This window comes from Clupea harengus, chromosome 21 (genome assembly GCF_900700415.2).
Source record: "Clupea harengus chromosome 21, Ch_v2.0.2, whole genome shotgun sequence".
Classification (NCBI taxonomy): Eukaryota; Metazoa; Chordata; class Actinopteri; order Clupeiformes; family Clupeidae; genus Clupea; species Clupea harengus.
Genome location: NC_045172.1, coordinates 22,582,389 through 22,601,945, shown reverse-complemented (window position 1 = coordinate 22,601,945; position 19,557 = coordinate 22,582,389). Strand labels below are relative to the sequence as shown.

At 42.4% G+C, this 19,557-nt stretch overlaps 2 protein-coding genes and 1 long non-coding RNA gene across 6 annotated transcripts in view; 2 read left to right on the top strand and 1 right to left on the bottom strand.

Annotated features, from left to right (window-relative positions):
• Positions 1-6: 6 nt before the first annotated feature.
• On the top strand, positions 7-8,097 carry LOC105905652 (high affinity cGMP-specific 3',5'-cyclic phosphodiesterase 9A-like). Its single transcript, XM_031558494.2, has 14 exons — positions 7-1,071; positions 1,785-1,946; positions 2,305-2,356; positions 2,462-2,564; positions 2,683-2,825; positions 2,953-3,012; positions 3,359-3,536; positions 4,105-4,227; positions 4,909-5,001; positions 5,242-5,309; positions 5,870-5,972; positions 6,496-6,600; positions 7,218-7,364; positions 7,761-8,097. Exons 1-14 carry the CDS (start codon positions 984-986, stop codon positions 7,932-7,934), a joined length of 1,599 nt encoding a protein of 532 aa, XP_031414354.1. The 5' UTR covers positions 7-983; the 3' UTR covers positions 7,935-8,097.
• On the bottom strand, positions 6,000-13,078 carry LOC116218139. Of its 2 annotated transcripts, XR_004162702.2 has the most exons (5): positions 12,978-13,078; positions 11,933-11,992; positions 6,743-6,839; positions 6,405-6,605; positions 6,000-6,086 (listed from the first exon to the last, which is right to left on the bottom strand). It is a non-coding gene; the product is annotated as an uncharacterized LOC116218139 (long non-coding RNA). The 2 variants fall into 2 exon arrangements; XR_004162703.2 differs by lacking the exon at positions 11,933-11,992.
• Positions 13,079-15,830: 2,752 nt separating this feature from the next.
• Positions 15,831-19,557, top strand: part of LOC105905653 (E3 ubiquitin ligase TRAF3IP2-like) — an 11,046-nt gene continuing 7,319 nt past the window's right edge. The window contains exons 1-3 of one of the 3 annotated variants that reach the window (XM_042702915.1): positions 15,831-16,027; positions 17,842-18,501; positions 19,129-19,171. In XM_042702915.1, the coding sequence (XP_042558849.1) occupies positions 18,162-18,501; positions 19,129-19,171 (383 nt within the window). In that variant the 5' untranslated portion in view covers positions 15,831-16,027; positions 17,842-18,161. Of the gene's footprint in view, positions 17,057-17,165; positions 18,502-19,128; positions 19,172-19,557 lie in introns of those variants that run through there. The other 2 variants (XM_042702914.1, XM_031558499.2) reach the window with 2 other exon arrangements.

Sequence of the window (19,557 nt, the reverse complement as noted above, 5' to 3'; positions counted from 1 at the left end):
TCCGCCCCAAATGTTGCGTGTTGGGTACATCAAAGGTCTGCCGCGCAGGCGCTTACTGTCGAGTTGGGTTCAGTGGATGGATTGTTGAGCTCACCCTACAATGTATTCTGAAAGTGCTCGTGGTCGTTCTTATCTCTAGATAAATTAACGTTTTTTTTTCACGAAATTCAACAATGTAATACACTGTGGTTTCAGAAAAGCTTTGTTACATTGTGTTACAAGTGTATACAAGTGTTATGTTTTTGAATGGGGAATGTTTTTAATCCTGTAGTTCTCTGGGGACAACGCAATTTGTTGTTTTTACTTTGCCTTCTTGCAACAACGCAAATAATAGGACTTGAACATTCATTTTGCACGAAATTAACGTGTTTTTTTTTATTTACTGGCATGAACGTTGAACCAGGGTTTTCATTGCTGTACTGTTGGACACAATTCTGCTCCCTCTGATCAGCCTCTTCTTGTAAAACCAGAAAAAAGTATGGGTCGACAGCGTCCTCTACTGGTTGATCCGAAGAGTCTAAAAACTAGATTCTTTGCGTCAGTTTCAAATTTTAGTGATGAGGAAAGCCTGAGGAGATTATAATGAATAGTCTCATAATAGCTTGTACATGATATAAAGTTGTAAGCCAAAGTTATTTGTAATTTGAAAAAATAGGGAAAAAATGCAATGTACTTCAGTATTCATGTATACTCATGTATCTTGAATTAATTGTATTCAGGTATTCATAATTATGGACGGACTAAAACGTTTTAAAACAAACTTGCAAATTGCACCACTAAGTGACTCAAAATGTTATGAATATGCAAGGTATGGCTGTCATACAAAAAGAAAAGAGCACACCCAGCTCATGTTTGTTAGGAGGTCCCCGGGGTTGATCTGCAGAAAAGGAGGGGGGTGGTGACTTTGTGGCTCATTTGAATTAAGTCTGCTCAGCTACTCTCAGGTTCGCGTGGTGTGACACTGGATAGGAGTGTGACGCAGCATGGCATCAAAGGTGGTTTATTTTACCATAAATGGGAGGCCTGAACAGGCAGAATTCACCAACAATTCCCCAGCGCAGGATGTGAAAGGTAAGTCACAACTGTTCCACAAGTTTTTTTTCTTACCTTCAAAATCTACTCTTTGTTGGCTTAAAAGCACTTTTGTTCTGTTGTCTATTGTTCTTTTGTCTGTCTATTTCATCCCTAAATCAATAATGTATAATAATATCTTAATTTTATCCATACCTATATGTATCATTAATGTTAAAGATGTTGAAACTACGTTATAATTTTTTTTCCTTTGAGAGAGCAACACCCGGCACAGATGGTGTGGACAGCTCTTGTCCTGAAGAGGACAAGACACTAACATATGTTCACAGTAATTGACTTCTAACATGTCCCACACACACGCACACACACACACACATTATTACAAAAATACCTACATATATCAAAAAGTAAAGCAGTTTTCTACACTGACAGTTTTCAACAAAGTGAAAATTATATTTAGAGGCCTTCGTGGTGTAAAATATGGGAGTATTTCTAGACACATGTGGAAAAATAAAAACTAGAACAAAACATCTTGATTGTTAACTCTATGACCCACTCTTTGTTGAGATCCCCCAGTTGCATATTCCTGAAGCTCACTAGGTGAAGCAAGGTGCTAAGTACACCAAGGTCGTAGGGTCGTTACCCATGGAGAGCACTGATGAAAAAGTCTACCCCCACTGTACTGCAACTCACTTTAGATAAAAGCGTCTGCTAAATGAGTAGAAGTAAATGTAAATGCTAAATGTTCACAGACCTCTTTCGTGCGGCTGCTGAGGCAGGGCCGTATGACATCCTGAAGATGTACAACACTCAAGGCAGCCTGATTAACATCGCACCCGGCCTGCTGGCCAACGATCCGCAGTCCTGCTATAGGCTGGAGGTGGTGGCTGCAGAGTACAGCACTGAACTGCTAGGTATTTCCTTTGGGGTTTTTTTCTGTTGACGTCTTTGGCTTCTGGAGCTCAACTGGTAGGAGAAGGTGCTAACAACTCCAAGGTCATGGGTTTAATACCAGGGTAGCTCATAGTGGAAATGCAAATGGATTTAAGACACCAGTAGCTCATAGTGGAAATGCATTATACGCAGAATCTTTGTGCTCAATGCAGTACCGCTTTGAGAACAAACCAAAAACATCAAGAACATTAATATGTTCACATAAAATATGCTGCACGGAAGATTATGTAAAATTGCACAAATGTATGCAATTTTGCTGGTATGTAACCATGAGTGCATACGGTAGGATTCAGCAGACATGTCCACCTCCTGTTACAGGCACAGAACTCGCTGTTGCTCTGGGATTCGATCTGTCATCTATGGAGAAAAGGTGAGGGTTGTTTTAACGAAACAGCATTCACCACTGAGTACTTCAGAGCCAGGTTACACGATACGAAGACGTCCACTTCTCTGTTGACACTTTGATATGCTACAGGTTGCAGAACCTGGAGAAGAAGATTCCAACAGAAGTAGGAGCTACCCCAGCTCTCATCTCTGAGATGAAGAACCAAGTGGAGTTCCTTCAGAAGAAGCTTGAGGTCTGTCATCATATCATGTCAAATGGCTCAATATTGTAGCAAATACAATGTTGGTTTTAGTGGATGGATTCAGTTAACAATTCTTGACTCTTGATTCTTGTTTCTGAAATGTTCTCAGACGGTTGAACACCTGAGTTGGCTGGGTCTGTTTAAGGAAATGCCTGATGTGCCGCAAAAGCTGTCTCCATTTTACCACAAGAGGACTTTAAGAAAGCCCCAAGGAGAATGTGAACTTGTGCGTGAAAAGTTCCTGCAGATGAAGTCAGTGCACCCTAATAACCTGGAAGAACATTTGGTGTGAAAAATCATTATGAAAATAATATTAATACACAATAAGAAAACAGCACAGAAATGATCTCATGAAAGACTTTTCCCAATGTCTCTGCAGTTCTCTTGAGGTTTCTGAAGACGTGAGGGCATACCTTAAAACTCCGACTTTTGATAATTGGTAAGATTTGCTCTAAATAAAATGCCCTGACTATCACAGTCGACATGTTGACTGTTAAGATCAACAATATCCGCTCTTCGTTTGTGTTTTCACACAAGATAAATACCTGACCATGGCCTTATCCCACATAGCCATTTGGATTTATCCTACAGCACAGTCCTGACTTAGTAAATATTGTATAATGATGGAAGTGGTCATTGGGTTTTAGAAAATAGTCATTTTTTTGCTGAAGTTTGGACCTGCAGCCTTTTCTTGTGTGTTGTGTCTGGCCTCGCACACTTCATTTGAAGCATTTCTCTACTGATTCCTCTGCCCAAAATGGCTGAACACTCTCTGCTTCACCCAGGCAGTGGGAGGATGCTGAGATCATGGTGCTGCTGCAGGTAATGTATGTGGACCTTGACCTGGTCTCCACCTTCAGCATCGAGCTAGAGGTGCTCCAAGGCTTCCTCTATGAGGTGTACCGCCACTACAACAACATCCCCTTCCACAACTTCAAACACTGTTTCTGCGTCACACAGATGGTAAGAGAGAATGGAGTTATGGTTATGCCTTTATAGAACCTCAATCTTGCTTAATTTAGTTTGTCTTAATCTAGCTTCGTCAGCATCGCCAGCATCATAATCAGCATCGTGAGCCATGCCATGACAAATTTGATTTTTCTTTCTTGTCTTTAATTTCGATTTCAATTTTCGCACCACATTATTCCCTGTGTAATAGCCTGTAATCATTCTCTGGACATATACACCTGGGGAACAAGAAACATTAACAGATTAGCTCAAAAGATTAAGAGGATATGCATGAAAAACAAATGTCAACTACAGAGGACACAAGTCTAAGGGTTGGTTCTCAGGATGCTACTGCACCTAGTTAAGGAGACCTAGGCAAGTGAGATCAGAGGCAGATCAATCAAGAACTTATATGCTATCTAGTATTGCATCTACTTAGAATGGAGCTCATTCTGGACCAACTCTGACACCGACCGGGGTCAGATTCAGGCCAGAGCCGGGTCAGATTCAGGCCAGAGCCGGGTCAGATTTGGTCCAGAGTCTGGGGTTGTCTGGGTAACGCTGTGTCATGTGTCATGGACAGATGTATGGTCTGATCTGTCTGACGGACCTGAAGAATAAGATTGAGAGCATCGATCTCCTGATTATGCTGACCTCAGCGGTGTGCCATGACTTGGACCATACCGGATATAACAACGCCTACCAGGTCAGCTTGGCTAACCGAAAAACTTAAAACGTAGTCTTTTTCAGATGTTGTAATGCAATTACGGTACAGCCTTTTTAAAGGTCTTGAAAGGATCAAAGACAGCCAGCTAACAATGATGCAGACAGCATTTGTCAGTTATTCCTCTGAGCAGCACAAAACCTTGAAGAAGATGAATTGATCATGGCTAATGCATACTGCAGGTGCAGACATAACTGTTGGTATGGAAGTGCAGATACTTTATCATCCATCTTTACCAGTTATAACAATTAGATTAGGATGAGCATTGTGCAGCTAGTGTGCCTGAAATGCACATAATCTGAATTTGTGAAAAACATAAACTGTGATATTGTAAGTATCCCTCTCTACTGAAGTAGCAGTGTCATCAAACATGTCCATACTCAAATGATTATGTTATGTTTATGATAGCTACAATGTGTTATTGTTCATTATCTCTCGCTCTCTCTTACCCTCCCTCTCTTTGTGCCTTTATCTCTGTCTGTCTGTCTGTCTGTCTGTCTCTCTTTGTCCCTCTGTCTCTCTCTCTTATTCTCTCTTTCTCCCTTACCCTCTTTCTCTCTTTGTCCCTCTGTCTCTCTCTCTCTCTCTCTTACCCTCTTTCTCTCTTTGTCCCTCCGTCTCTGTCTGTCTCTCTCTCTCTTATTCTCTCTCTTGATCTCTCAGATCAATGCTCAAACAGAACTGGCCCTCAGATATAATGACATCGCTCCTCTGGAGAACCATCACTGCGCTGTTGCATTTGAAATCCTGGTGAAGGTATTTGGCATCACAGCACCCACACAAAACAATGAGTTATACACAAATGCTGATTTTATTTTTCTAGTGACTAGATCTCTACACCTCAACATTCAATACAGTTGTATTACTTTGCACTGATTATGATTTATGATTTGTTGAGTGTGAGTTGTATGTCGTTGGTATGACAGATTTTTGCCTTCAGATATCCACCATTGTCATAATTGTTTATCATGATTGACTGCCTCTATATGTCCACAGCCTGAAAACAATATCTTCAGAAACCTAACGACTGAGCAGTACAAAAGAGTCCGGGAGGGGATGATCAAGTAGGACCTTTCGGCCATCCCTGTACAACACTACCCTCTCTGAGACTTTCCCCATTTTCTCACTAGCTGGTTTCTATGTGAATAAATCAACCAATCAGTCACCTAATTAACAAATAAACCAATCAATTCATTAGTTTGTCAACAACTGTATTATCCCCAAAAGATAATTTAAAGGACAGACCGATATTATTAGGTTATTACTACTACAGGCTAAGCTATTACTACTACTACAGGCTAGGCTATTACTACTACAGGCTAGGCTATTACTACTACAGGCTAGGCTATTACTACTACAGGTTATTAGGCTATTACTATATAAATGAAACAAATGACACCACGTAACATACCCTGAGACTGTTTTAGCTTGACCCAGTATCAACTGGGTTGTGTGAATGTAACAGTAGCTAAAGTATGGACACTAGCCTCCTTCCTAGCACGCCTGCCCACCCTGTCTGAGATTGCGAGTTGCGGATTGGAGTCTGATGTGGGACTGTGCTTGTGTACAAAACGCGGGTAACATTAACGCCTTGAAAATGACATGTTGTCATGGTGATTCACAGGTGCATTCTTGCGACAGATATGGCCAGACACAATGACATACTGAACCAATTCAAATCCGTCCAGTCTGACTTCGACTTCCAAAACAAAGAGCACAAGGACGTGGTGAGTCTGGGGTCAAAGGTCAACGCTGCAGCCTGCATTAGAATGAAGTGGCAGATCCGGCGCTTCCGATACAACTCCGGCTGTAACACTGAGCTGTTCTGAAACAGGAGTTACCTAGAAAATGAAAATATTTACATTTTATATGTATGCTTTTACCTAAAGCAACTTAGAGTGTTGTACAAATGTTCCTTTTTTAGCAACATACCCACATAGATAGATAGATAGATGAATACTTTATTAATCCCGAGGGGAAATTTAGGTCATCCAGTAGCTTATACACTTATGCAACTCACAGACATACATATATAAATCACATACACATAGGGAGAACATGTTCACAAGGAGTGGGGTGTTTACAGATACAAGAATGGATCTGACCCTATGCTACAGTATGCATTGATTGTGACAGTGTTGATAGCACATAGCACATACCTTGATATACCATAAGCAATTGGCTCATTTCTTTGAGCTTGCTGCTAACACTTGCCATTGCCCTGCTTCGGACTTTGTCCAACTACCACAGCTTATGAAGATCCTGGTCAAAGTGAGCGATATCTCCAATGAGGCTCGGCCCATGGACGTGGCAGAACCATGGCTGGACTGCCTGCTGCAGGAGTTCTTTAATCAGGTGATCTGAAACAGGGTTTTTTTGCGATAGCATACTACAACTAGCAACAGGTTTTTGGATTTTGCAGAGAAAAGTGAAGCTGCTTTTAAAAGTGCATAGTATTTTGTGATCGTTTTATGCACACATTATTTATGTTTCTGACCTTTTCGTTTCCTGTCAAACTGAGTACCTGGCTGCAATTTGTCCCAAGGGCTGTCTTGAAGTTACCGTCTCCTTGTGTGTCTGCTCTCGTCTCAGTGCTTTCTCAAAACAAAACAAAAAAACGGTATTAGAAATTAGCATCATGCATGTCTATTCTATAAATTCTAGCTCACTGGAAACTGGAATTTAGTTTTAATTATACACTAAGAGGTTTCAGATTCCTCACAAACAGAACATTATTGCAATGTGGTCATGGCTCTCATGATGGCAAACATCTCTTTGCACACATACTAACAAATGGCTTTAGATTTGATTGCACCGTCACAAGCATGGCACTCCATACGTGAAATCCATAAATGCCCAGATGTCAAGGCCTCGGCCAAACCATGCTGAGTCCTGTTTTCTGCTACTGTTCAGGGGTAATAAGGGAGTGCATGGCTCTTAAATGTGTTGTCACCCTTTGATCTGTTTGCCAGAGTGACATGGAGAAACTGAGGGGACTCCCGGTCACCCCGTTCATGGATCGAGACAAAGTCACCAAACCCTCCTCCCAGACCGGCTTCATCCGCTTCGTCCTCTTCCCCCTCTACACCGAACTGGCCAACCTCTTCCCCTGTCTGGAGGTAAATCTCTTTCTTTCTATCTCTCTCTCTCTCTCTCTCTCTCCCTCTCTCTTTGCCTGAAGCAGGTTCACGGAAAGGGAGACATGCAGTCACATTGACAGCCATTAGATGAGCTATTAAAATGATTGAGCAAAGAGAGAGGATGAGTGACTAAAGAATGCCATTCACTGATTTACATCACTGCCTGTTATGGAAGATGAACTTTTGCAGTCATACACCAGACGCATTGGCTGTCTCCGGTCTGGGGTCTGTCCCATGGGGTTTACGGGGATGTGAAACCACAAATATCTGGCCTCTAATCTGACCCCTTTCACACTTTCCTTAAAATGATAGTGAGATCAGAAGTCATGTGTAAACTCTTCTAACTGGAAATTCCCTGCCTTCTCTCGTATCCAGAAACACCTCATTGACCCGGTGCGCAAAGCGCTAAACTACTACTCGGAGATGGAGGTAGCCTCGGAGAAAGAGAGGACAAACTGCTCCGAAAAGACAGAGATGTCTAGCGGTAACGACCCTGCAAAAGAGGCCGATGAAGCACAGGAAAAAACAAGACCAGCCACTACTAACTGACCCCGAACATGACCTTGAAGAAATGTGTCAGACGACTATGGAGTCACATATGCTGGGTCAACACTAGATGGGGCCGAAATGACTTCAAGATGGCCTGTTAATCAGGGCCCCTTAAGAGACCCCTTAATGAGCTTGTGGTTAGTTAGTTAGTTAGTTATTAATAGGAGATAGTATAGGCAAGGTTCAGTATCTGCACTGACTATTAATAAACGTAGTGGTCTGATTTTATTACAACCCAGGAACAGAGAAAGCCGTAGTTATGTTATACAAGATTGTTTGTTGGTTGTGTGTGAAATGAAAAGTGAATAATGTACATCAACAATACATACATTAAATATAAACATCTTAGGAATTATTATACAGTTTTCTTGCGCTTCATTTGTTGTCATTTTTTGATAAAACTATTGTTGCACTTTTGTGTGTCCAGTGGGCAACATCTTTGTCTAGTTACAGTAAACAACAGATGTGAGTACACCCCTGTGCGATATCACTTATACAACACACAGTATACAATATTAGTGAGTAGACCCCTGTGCGATATAACTTATATAACACACAGTATACAATATTAGTGAGTAGACCCCTGTGCGATATCACTTATATAACACACAGTATACAATATTAGTGAGTACACCCCTGTGCGATATCACTTATATAACACACAGTATACAATATTAGTGAGTACTCCACTGTGCAATATCACTTAAATGACACACAGTATACAATATTAGTGAGTACTCCACTGTGCAATATCACTTAAATGACACACAGTATACAATATTAGTGAGTACTCCACTGTGCAATATCACTTAAATGACACACAGTATACAATATTAGTGAGTACACCCCTGTGCAATTTTACTTCAATGTCAAATGATTCCAAATATTTGCATTCTTTCTAAGTTGACAAGTTCATTTATGAACAATCAAAAATAAATACTTTGAAAAGACTATATTGAAAATACAGGCCTCAAAGTAGAAACTAAATGCAACAAAAGTGAATACACCTGTGAACACTGACACACAAGTTGAAAAAAAAACATTATTTGTGATAATTGAAACCAAATTGAGTACACTTGCGACCACGGCCGGCGATTGCTATAGGCGAACTAGGCGACTGCCTAGGGCGACAAATGGGTTGGGGGCGCCCTCTAGTGTCGCCCTTGGACCTACTTCCCATTAATCATAGTTAGAATAACAAGCAAATAAAGACATGTTTATGAATCATGATCATCCGAGGGCGCCCCTTCAGCCATACGTTTACTTCAACCTGATTTTTAGATTGAATTGATGGTTATTGTCGATAGGGGGGGGGGGGGCGGTTGCGTTAAGTTACGTTACGTTAGTTATGTGAGGGCTCCTGCACACTGCCAGGGTGGGGTGAGCCGTGAGCGTGTCAGCTACGTGACATTCGCAAAAATGAAGCGGTCAATACCATCTGGAGCACAGGGACGAAAACGAAGAAAGGAAGAAGAGGAAAAGAAAGCCAAGTATAGAGGTAAGTCTTCTCATCTCAGCCATTAAGGTGTCAAACGAAATACATTGCTGTCACTTAGGCTAGCTATAGCTAGCTAGCGACTGTTACTTTGCTAATTTGCTACGTAGGCTATTACTAGCAAACGTAACTTCACTGATAACCTACATGGATGTAAATGTCAAAAGACCAGTATCTGGATAACGTATGCTAGTTATGAAAAGTACAGTGGCTGTCTACATTAATTATAAATGGCATAAGTTCTGTTTAGTGAATTCACAACTAGCAGGTGCACACACAGTAACCATTTTGGGGATAGTGGTGGTGTTCACCCTTCTGTACAGTTCCTCCCCAGGAATATACTAAAAAAAAAATTATTTTTGTTTTAAATTGGCCAGATGCACTCAGGCAATTTTTGCAGAGGCCGCTGTAGAAAGGACGCCTGATTCGCCTCCCTCTGAACTTTGTAAGTAGCCTACACAACTAGTACTACTGTTGCTGTTTTTGTTATTGTTATTATTATTAGCAATTATTACTTTCATAATCACATCACATTAATACTACTAATTGTAATCAGTAGCCTAGTATTATTTAGCCTTGTGGCAGTAATTGTAATATATCTACTACTAAGTTACATGGTCAGATAAAATGTATTTGTACAATGCAACTATGTGGTAGGATGATAGAAATGACCAAATGCAACTGTGTAACGAACAGCATGGATGAACTCTGTGTTTAAATACAGCTGCAAGAGAAGGGACATCCAGTAGTACTCAAGGGGCCAGTAACACACAGGCCAGGAACACACAGCCTGCTTCAGGTGAGTCTATTTAATAGTATTTATTCAAGCCACATCCATACTTTAAAGTACAATAGAAACATGTTAGCATGTATTAAATACAATAGCTTGTTTTCTTAAAGAAGTTCAACCACATTCATGATCATTTCACTTATTATATTAAACACCGCTTGTCTGGCTATACAATATGCTTGAATACAGGTGAAGGTGAAGGGACATCCAGGACCACATCAAGCACTCTGGGCACCAGTGAAACTACACTGCCGCCTGCAGACACCTCACCCTCCACAATTCCTGCTATCCAGGGAGAACCTATAGATCCTGCTGACTGGCCAGCCCTCTGTGATCCGGTAAGGACAGAGTTAGTTTGCAGAGGACCATACCAGACCAGTCCAGACTTTACATTTCCAAAAAGAGATGATGGGAGAAGCTGCCACCACAACCACTTCTACAGGAAATTAGTAAATGGGGAGAAAATCAAGAGAAGCTGGCTTGTATATTCAAGGAAAAACAATACTCTGTATTGCTTCTGCTGCAAGCTCTTTTCACAGAAAAATGACCACCTCATTAGGAGTGGCCTAAATGACTGGAAGAATTGTAGTGAGGTATTTGAGATATTTTGTAGAGGTATGTACAGTATCCATAAAAGCACTTTTGTTTGTAGAGGGTATAGTTAGGGTATAGAGGGTCATAATTTGCTTAAATGTCCTTACAGGTGCTTAAGAGTGTTTTGCACAGTTTATGGAGTTAACTTAATCCTAACTTTGAGTGTGTAATAAATTATTTAAACTAATAAAAAAGAAAATGTTCTGAAACTATTCTGGTGTTTGTTTTCCATGGACACCATTTCTTTTGTCAGGCACCTTTTGCAACCTTTATTGTTGAACTGCAATGTAGAATAGTATAATTATAAGTGGGTGAAAAAACTGCTATGCAAAGTTAAGTGATGTTAAGTATTGTGTGTGTGTGGGGGGGGGGGGGGGGGCGCAAAACTCAATCTCGCCTAGGGCAACCAAAGGGCTAGAGCCGGCCCTGCTTGCGACTTCCAATTAGCCTACTTGCATGAACATGATTTTAAAGTGACCTTTGAACTCCAGAACTTTCTCAATGTTGGACCTATGGGCTGTGTCTATCTGCATTATGGCTTCACGTGGAAAAGTATTGACAGAGGAATTGAAAAATCTGATAGTGAGACTAGTGAGATCGGTGACCAGCTAAAACTCAGTCGAAACACAGGTGCGGGAGGTATAGAATGAGCCTTGTGCTGCAGGCGGACATGATGTCCCTCTAGGGGCTCCATAATGACATACAGGCAGGCAAGTGCCTCAGACTTGTCACAGGGAAATCTGAGTTTCTGTGACAGCTCAGACAGACAGTGCAAAGGACATTGCATAACGTCAACCTCTGGACAGTGTCCAAGAAAAAAAAAACTGCAAGGTTTTGTAAAACTTTGCCAAAGAACACAATAAGAAGCCTGATCACTATTGGGAGCAGACTGGTCAGATGAGACCAAGATCAATTTGTTTGGCTCAGATAGGGTCATCAGGGGTATATCTCAGGGGCATTATCCAGAGGCATTACCCAGGGGCATTATCCAGTCGATAGGCCTGGGCATCCAGGGCTCTGTGGCTTAATGAATAACCCCGACAGCAGCCTCTCCATACTTTCAGGGAACCCCATCTGAACACTCAAAACTAACAACACAATAACAAGAAGTATATGTACCTGTATCAACACAGGATTTACAGCGCAGGTATAGTGAATCAAAGCCAACAGCAACTAGGCCTAAAAAGAAATAAATCCACATGTTAACAACAGGATTTACAGTTTATAATGATAAAAAACAAGTCACTCAATCAAAGCCAACAGCACAATACAATTATTTTTTGTAACCTGAACAATGCAGGATTTACTGCGCAGGGACACTCGATTACAGCCAATAGCACATTCATAAAGTACACCACACTCAACTTCGGGGGCCCCTGAGCTCTTGGGCCTGGGCCCAGTAGGCCAGTGCGGTAATACATAGTACACAACCTATGGCGACAGCAGTGTGACTGTAACCTGCGTTGTTTGAACACGCACAATCCTGCACCGGACCGAAACTCCAACCATGGGAGGCGGGCGACGGGGCAGGTGTTGGGGAGTGAGATTTAGTACCCACCCACTGGCTACTGTTACATGACTAAAATAGGGGGATGTTGAGTTGACTGAAACCCAAAAGGACTGTATTACTGGTAAATGAAATAGGTGACAATCGCCACAGGTCTGTCCAGTTAGAACTAGAATGATGTCAATGTCCCAATGATGACAGATGTAATGAAGTATTTATTGCACACACTCAAGCCTTGAATGGCAGGATGAACATGAACGATGGTGAAAGTAATCCGTGTAATGAATGCAAGAATTATCCGTGTAAAGGACTTCTAACACACATTAATCCTTGAATGACCGTGATTGAACCGTGGTTTCTATGGAAATAATATATACCAAATATATACAAATATTAACAAGTATATAAACAACAAGAATGAATATAGTATAGCCTACATGATGAATATTACGGCTATAAATGCGGATATGTCCCTTTAATACCGTGCCGCGTAACGGTGGACATTCCAGTATCTCCGTTACCAACGGTAAATCTTTAAAGTAGCATAAATGAGATCTGACAGTGAATGCTTCCTACACAAATAAACGTACATATATGATCTACACTGACACGAAACAGACTTGCTACTAAACACACATATGACAACAGAACACTCACAATCTTATCGACGCACGGCAATGATGAAAGTGAATGTCTCTGATAATGATGTTGAACAGTCCACCGAACTCCTTGATGATGACTTTCACCAGCTTCTTCTGACCCACAACTGGCCAGTGGTGGCCCAAGCTTATATAGGCCAGAGGGGGGGATGAGAGGGCATGTTCAGACCTGCTTTGGAAACCCAGCATGGGGTGACCATCTGGCCAGTGAATTTCCACTGTGCACGAGCCCCACGGACTCCTGGGATCAACTGATAGGCTGACCTCTGCCTGGACCCCAGGTCCCGTGAGTGGCCTGCACAGCGGGGGTGCACAGCTGGAGGCAACTGGTGAGACAGCCCTTTTTAACAATGACCTAGCATAAAAGGGTTTTCATGTACACAACCAGTGTCTCTTAACTGCGGGAAAATAGTGCATTTAGCTGCCAAAATTAAAAAAAATCCCGGATCCCCCTATAGGTCTGGGCTAGGGCCGCGAATGTTTTCAACTCCCAAAGGACAGTTGATATAGCAACGCCGACGCCCCTTGATCTAGCCTATCTATTAGCTGACAAGAAACTTGGTAGAAGAGGAATATCCTAGCATTATAACGTTCCAAAGCATACTGAAAAAAATCACGCAAGACTTTCTGAAGAAAAACGTGAAAACTATATGACCTGGTCAAGTATGTCGCCTGACCTGAATCCTATAGACCAGGGGTCTTCAACCTTTTTCAGCCCAAGGACCCCTTGGCTGAGAGAGACACTGAGCAGGGACCCCCACCCCTGCCGCCCCAAATTTGGGCTTGATATTCATATAATTTATTTGGAACTAAGTGTCAGTCACACACACACACTCCCCTACACATGTTTGAACAGAATTACAAATCATCTGTGACACAAAACTCGTTTCAATTTATTGTTTATTATTGACATTTTTTCTCCCTTACAGTTAGCCATCACTCTGTATTAAATTAGGGAGGGACAAAGAATTGAGCAGCTTGAGAAGCTTAAGTATGGATGAAATATCTCATACCTAGTGAGAGATCTGATGTTTGAGAATTCATCATTCATGTCTTTGGCAACAACATTCTCCCTATGAAGCATGCAGTGCGTCATACATGGCTCTTGCAACGTCTGTGCACATCGCGACACATTTTGGCCAGGGTATATCATGTTCACTGAAAAAATTGTCGATCACTTTGAAAATCTCGGAAAAAATTTTACCTCCAGGCAGCTGCTTACAGAATAGAAATTCCTCCTGCATCTCATTTTAATCGACAAATCACAAAAAAGCTAAAAGCTGAGTGTCGTTTGACACATCGGTAGATTCATCTAATTGTAGTGGGAAAAAATCTGCCTTCGGGAGTTTTGCGACTAGTAGTGCCCTCACATCAGCTGGCAATTCATCAATAGGGCGGGCATTGGGATTCTTTTCAGTTTTTTACGTACTCATCCTTCCCAAACATTGTTTTGCACATATCACTAGCTGTTGGCAATATTAAACTTTCCGCAATTATGTATGGCTGTTTGGTCTGAGCGACACGTAATGCAACTTGATAAGAGGCTTTTAAAGCTAGCTCGCACACTTTGGCTGATTGTCTCATCAAGGTCTGCTGGCCCTCAAAAGATTTTAAACATGAAATATTAAATGTTTTTTTTATTTTTAAGTGAGCATGGGTTGTCTTTGAATGTCGTTGCAGCGTTGATGGTTTCATAGTTTCGTTTGATGGCACGGAAGCGCAAACCACGCATAATTCTTCACTATCGGTCTCTTTGTAGGTAAAGGCAAACTTCAGATAATTCTCTGAATATTTACGTGTCTTCTCCCGTTTGCGCTTTTCGCTGTTCATGGAAGGGGTGTTGGTATCCTCTGAAGGTAGATCATCTGAACCGCCATCAGTGGTGTCTGACGAGGAGCTTTTGTTCCGAGAAATTGTATGGTTATGGCAGGTAACGTCTTTTTGCACCAGATAGCTAAATGTAGCTAAAAGTGCATATGTTGCCATTATGATCAAATGATCGTGTGAAGACTCATGGGTAGCCTATGTATTATTTTTAAGGAATAGAAAGCAATTTACGTTCTGTTTATGTTTATGTAGTCTTTTGGACGTTTTTCAGTTTTGGAAGAGGGTAAAAATGCTTCAGATGAAATAATTTGGCGGACCCCCTGCAGTACCTCCGCGGACCCCCTGGGGGTCGCGGACCCCCGGTTGAAGACCTTTGCTATAGAGCACTACTGTCAAGTATGTCGCCTGACCTGAATCCAATACTACTGGGGTATTTTAAAGAGAGAGCTAGAACAACACAGCCCATCCAGCAAAGAGTATCTGAAAAAAAAAAACTCTGAATAATAGCAGAACATCTCTCCAGAAATGTGTACAACACACAATGACATTGGGCATACGAATTACTGACAAGATAAGATGTTTAAATATCTGTAAAATAAAAAAGGTGTACTAACTTTAACTGCATTGAGTTCCTACTGTGAGGTCTGTATTTTTAATACACTAGTCTTTAGGTTAACATAAGATACATATCTACTGTTCAACTTAGAAGTAGCCTACTGTAAGGTGATACAATTTTGAATAATTTGATCAAGTGTTATTGCACAGGGAAGTATAGCCTACTAACTTCTGTTGTTGGTCGGCCATATAATCAATACGTTTAAAACTGAGTATGGAATGCTTGATCGTGATCAGTGAAATTAACGATGATTCCCTATCTACAGATAAAGGCACTGGTTTGGTTTAAGCTTTTTTCCTGGTCAAACGGCTTTGGAGCTCATTTTCCGGAGTGACGTCTCGCAGAATCCCTCCCAGGAGGTAAGAGCTCACGCAGGTATCGTTCTTCGATCATTTCTCTACGTTTGCAAACGGGAATGGCAACTTCTTCTTTCACGATTCGGTCATAATCTCTTTTTTTCATATGAGTAACCAGGATTTTACATGGGCGATCTTTTGAAGGAGGATTAAAATAAGGCGCGATTGTCCAGGTTTGACCGCTTGCTGTGACAACTACGGGCATCGGCAGACTTATTTGCGCGAGATCAGCTGCACCTGGACCTCCAGGTAAATGTTTTAAGTTTTGTTACTTTGTATAATCATTTTATAGTGATAATAAAATTGTAATTTTCAGTACAGAAACAATAACGTTAAACCAGTGAACGGTAATGGTCTGTCGGGCAAAGGATATTAACTTGGCTTCATGTAATTGTTTCCTAACGCTGCGTCAGACGTTTGTGCGTTCATGACCAGGTCTGAGTATTGTCCATTAAAGGCGCAATCATTGGTATGTTTTAACGTACAAGTAATCGTATGGGAATATCTCTATTACGTGAGAACGGCATGTTTTAGACGAAGGTCATTTCCTTGTCACACTACTGTCAGAACACTTGCCTAGATCGTGGTTTACCAGTAGAACTGCCAAAATGACGAGTTTTCTTTTCTTGTTGGGGCTTGCAGTCAAACCACAGATTTGTTGATAAGGCATTTTCCATCAATCTGCATGTTGCTATGTAACAAACTAACATCTATGGTACTTCTCTCTGCGCTCTTACTGACTTTTGTCTGTTAACACGCTCTGGTTATTGTCTCTTTTCTGATGTCCATACATCTTTTCCTTAAAGGTGTGAGGCAAGTTACATTTGAAAGACTTATTTCATGTTAGTTACCCGTGTAAGCCAGAGCATGACTGTCATGCCGACACAAAAAGGGCTCATGAAACGTTGTAAGGCCCCGTTTACAATTCGCATGGCCTAGTTGGCCCACATGGCAATTAACAACAAGTCACATGGCCTAGTTTTAACAGAAAGAAAGTCTGCACAAGTGTCCAACAAGCAGCATTCAGGGTGCAGAGACCTACTTTTTACCTCCAGCTCAGCAGTTGTGACTGACAACCGCAAACACAGCGGTGGAGATTCGACCGACACTATATCAGCCTGCCAGATCTCCAACTAAAGCAGTGCTTTGATACTAAAGTAAAAGTAACTAAACTAATTGCCAAATGTTGTGTACTGACAGGATCATCGAGTGTGCGCGCAGTCAGTGTTCTCAGACGAATCCTTGCAATAGGAGGATGCTTCCCAGCCGCAGCAGAATGTAGGAATGGCGTCTTTCAAAATGTGTTTTTACTCTCTCTCTCTCTCTCTCTCTCCATTAAAAGTAATGACCAGCAATGGTATAATGCAGCTTTTGGTCATGCGGCCTGTACTATGCACTTCTATTTTGGCATTTGTTCTGTTTTGAGTATAGATTATGCTGACAATTCAACACAGATGGTATCTTAGAAAACCTGACTTCTGCCTACAGCTTGACAAACATGATCGCTTCTCTTGGCACAGCATTTCTATCCGTTCGTCTTCGTCCTTTACGATCTTTATTTTTTCATTTTTTACCGTTTCATTTACTGTTATGGCCATTTAATCACCCCGTTTTGACATATTTGAATTGTGTTTGTCTGTGTGTGTGTGTGTTTGTAGTGTGTGTGTGAATTTTAAGTTAAGGTTTATACTGCATGTCAGGCAAAGTCTCTTATCCAGTTGTGTCAGTGGTTTATAGTCTCTGGTAAACATATCTAGCATTCCACATGTCTGACTATGCTAATTTACAGGCTGAGAAAAAGAAGGAACTCTTGTTGCTTAAACAGGCTACAAAACTCATATGAGGAAATGCAGATCACATTTGAAGTAGCTGAATGTCCAGAATAAAAAAGTAATGACGCCAATTCAGTTCAGCTGCTTAAGGTGAAGTTTGTGTCATTGTAGCGTACATGCAGTGATGTTAGTGGCATGCTTCCTGTAAAGGCAATCTGATCTGAGATCTCGAGCGGTGATCTGGGGACGTTTAAACTGCGTCTGTGTGGTTTGTCTCTCGGCTCTTCCTAGATTTCTCACGCAGATTGACCCCTTCACTCATCAGCCCGTGTCTCTCAACTGCCCTGAAGAGAATGATGAGACCATGAGCAACGACTTCCTGCCCAGAGTCCTCGTGGAACCAGATAGCATGCTCAAGTCCAAAGCCGACCCCAACAAGATGGACGACGATCAGACGCCCCGCAGCCACGCACACCCTGCGGTCTACAAACACCCACCACAGCTACCCAGGGGCGTGCCGGGCAGATTCCCACAGACACCCTTCCCCAGCCAGGCTGCGGCCGACACGAGTGCCCTAGACCAGTACCAGTGGGCATGGGCGTACCCCAGCTATGGCAGTGATCGGGAGGAGAGGTACCCCCACAGCATGCCCCCCTCTCTTCCCTCAGATGAGTACAGCAGTTACCCCAGCGAGGCGAGCTACCTCCAGGGCGGGTGCCACTCCCTCCCAGGCAGACACAGCCCCAGCCTGGCCAGCCTGGAACTGCCCAGCTCCCTGCGCTCTATCCCCCCCTGTGGCCACTCCACACACCCACCCACTGCACCCCTACGCCTGCCTGCCCCAGGCCCCCATCTGCTGCACGCAGTGCCCCCCCCCAGGCCACCTCCGCATGGGACCCCTCCACCAGCTCAGCCCCCATCCTGCCTACCACATGCCCTTTCAACCCTCAGGTGAGTCTATTTCCCCTAGGCCTAGCTGCCACATGCCCTATAAACCCTGAGGTGAGTCTATTTGCCCCAGGCCTAGCTGCCACATGCCCTTTAAATCATCAGGTTAGTCTATCTGCCTCAGACCCGCTTTCCATATATACTCTTTAAGCTCTCAGGTGAGTTTGTCCACCCCAGGCCTAGCTGCCACCTGCCCTATAAACCGCGAGGTGACTCTTTCCACTCCACGTGAGTCTGCTGTCAGCTCTAGGCCTGCCATGTGCTTGTTGACCCTTCAGGTGGGTTTGTCCCCATCAGGCCTGACTTCGCATGGCTACCAAACACCAGTCTGTCCTCCCTCAATGCAATCACGAGGATGTGTAAGCATGCCACAGCTGTCCCTGTAAAGTACTGCCGTGTGGTTCTACCTAATGTGCCTCAGAGCCAGCTGCACACTGGTTGGGTTAGTGCAGTTTCGCCCCATGGGGGAGAGTTAAGGTGAAAGGTATTTGACATGCACAGACACTTTCTCTCGAATGGAGGAATACATAATGACATGCTTCTGAACGCATTCCTCTCCCATGGTAGAAGTAGCATAGGGTTCACCTGCGCAGTCAGCCTCACAGTCACCCTAATGCTCTTCCTCCTTAGGTCCTGATCACTGCGGACATGTCCCAACCAGATCCACGCAAAGGTGGGTCCTCCACCGGTTCTGTGTCCAGTACTGGGTCAGTTACCTAGGAAATGTAACCCGATGCTGGTTATCAAATGATATGGCTGAGCACAGCTTGTAATTACATAGTAACATAGTCCTGTTTGTCTTAAAAATGTACTTTCCAGTACTTTGTACGTAACTAAATATATCATTTAGTTAAATATATCATTTAGTTATGTACACTTTTAAAAAATATCATTTTTTATATGTTGTGTAATCAATGTATTTTTAAGTAAAAAACTGAGGAGCCTTCTCTGTCTTGCCACATTGTTTCATAAACAACAGAGGGGTCAATACAGCAACTCAAAACGGACATTCCCTCTGTTCATAGTGTGACAAAAAAGATTCATCAAATGAACCCTGAC

Coding starts and splice junctions, on each gene's coding strand:
- LOC105905652 (XM_031558494.2), top strand. CDS start 984: ATGGCATCAAAGGTGGTTTATTTTACCATAAATGGGAGGCCTGAACAG. Junction 1,947..2,304: donor GTACAGCACTGAACTGCTAG/GTATTTCCTTTG, acceptor CTCCTGTTACAG/GCACAGAACTCGCTGTTGCT. Junction 5,310..5,869: donor GTCCGGGAGGGGATGATCAA/GTAGGACCTTTC, acceptor GGTGATTCACAG/GTGCATTCTTGCGACAGATA.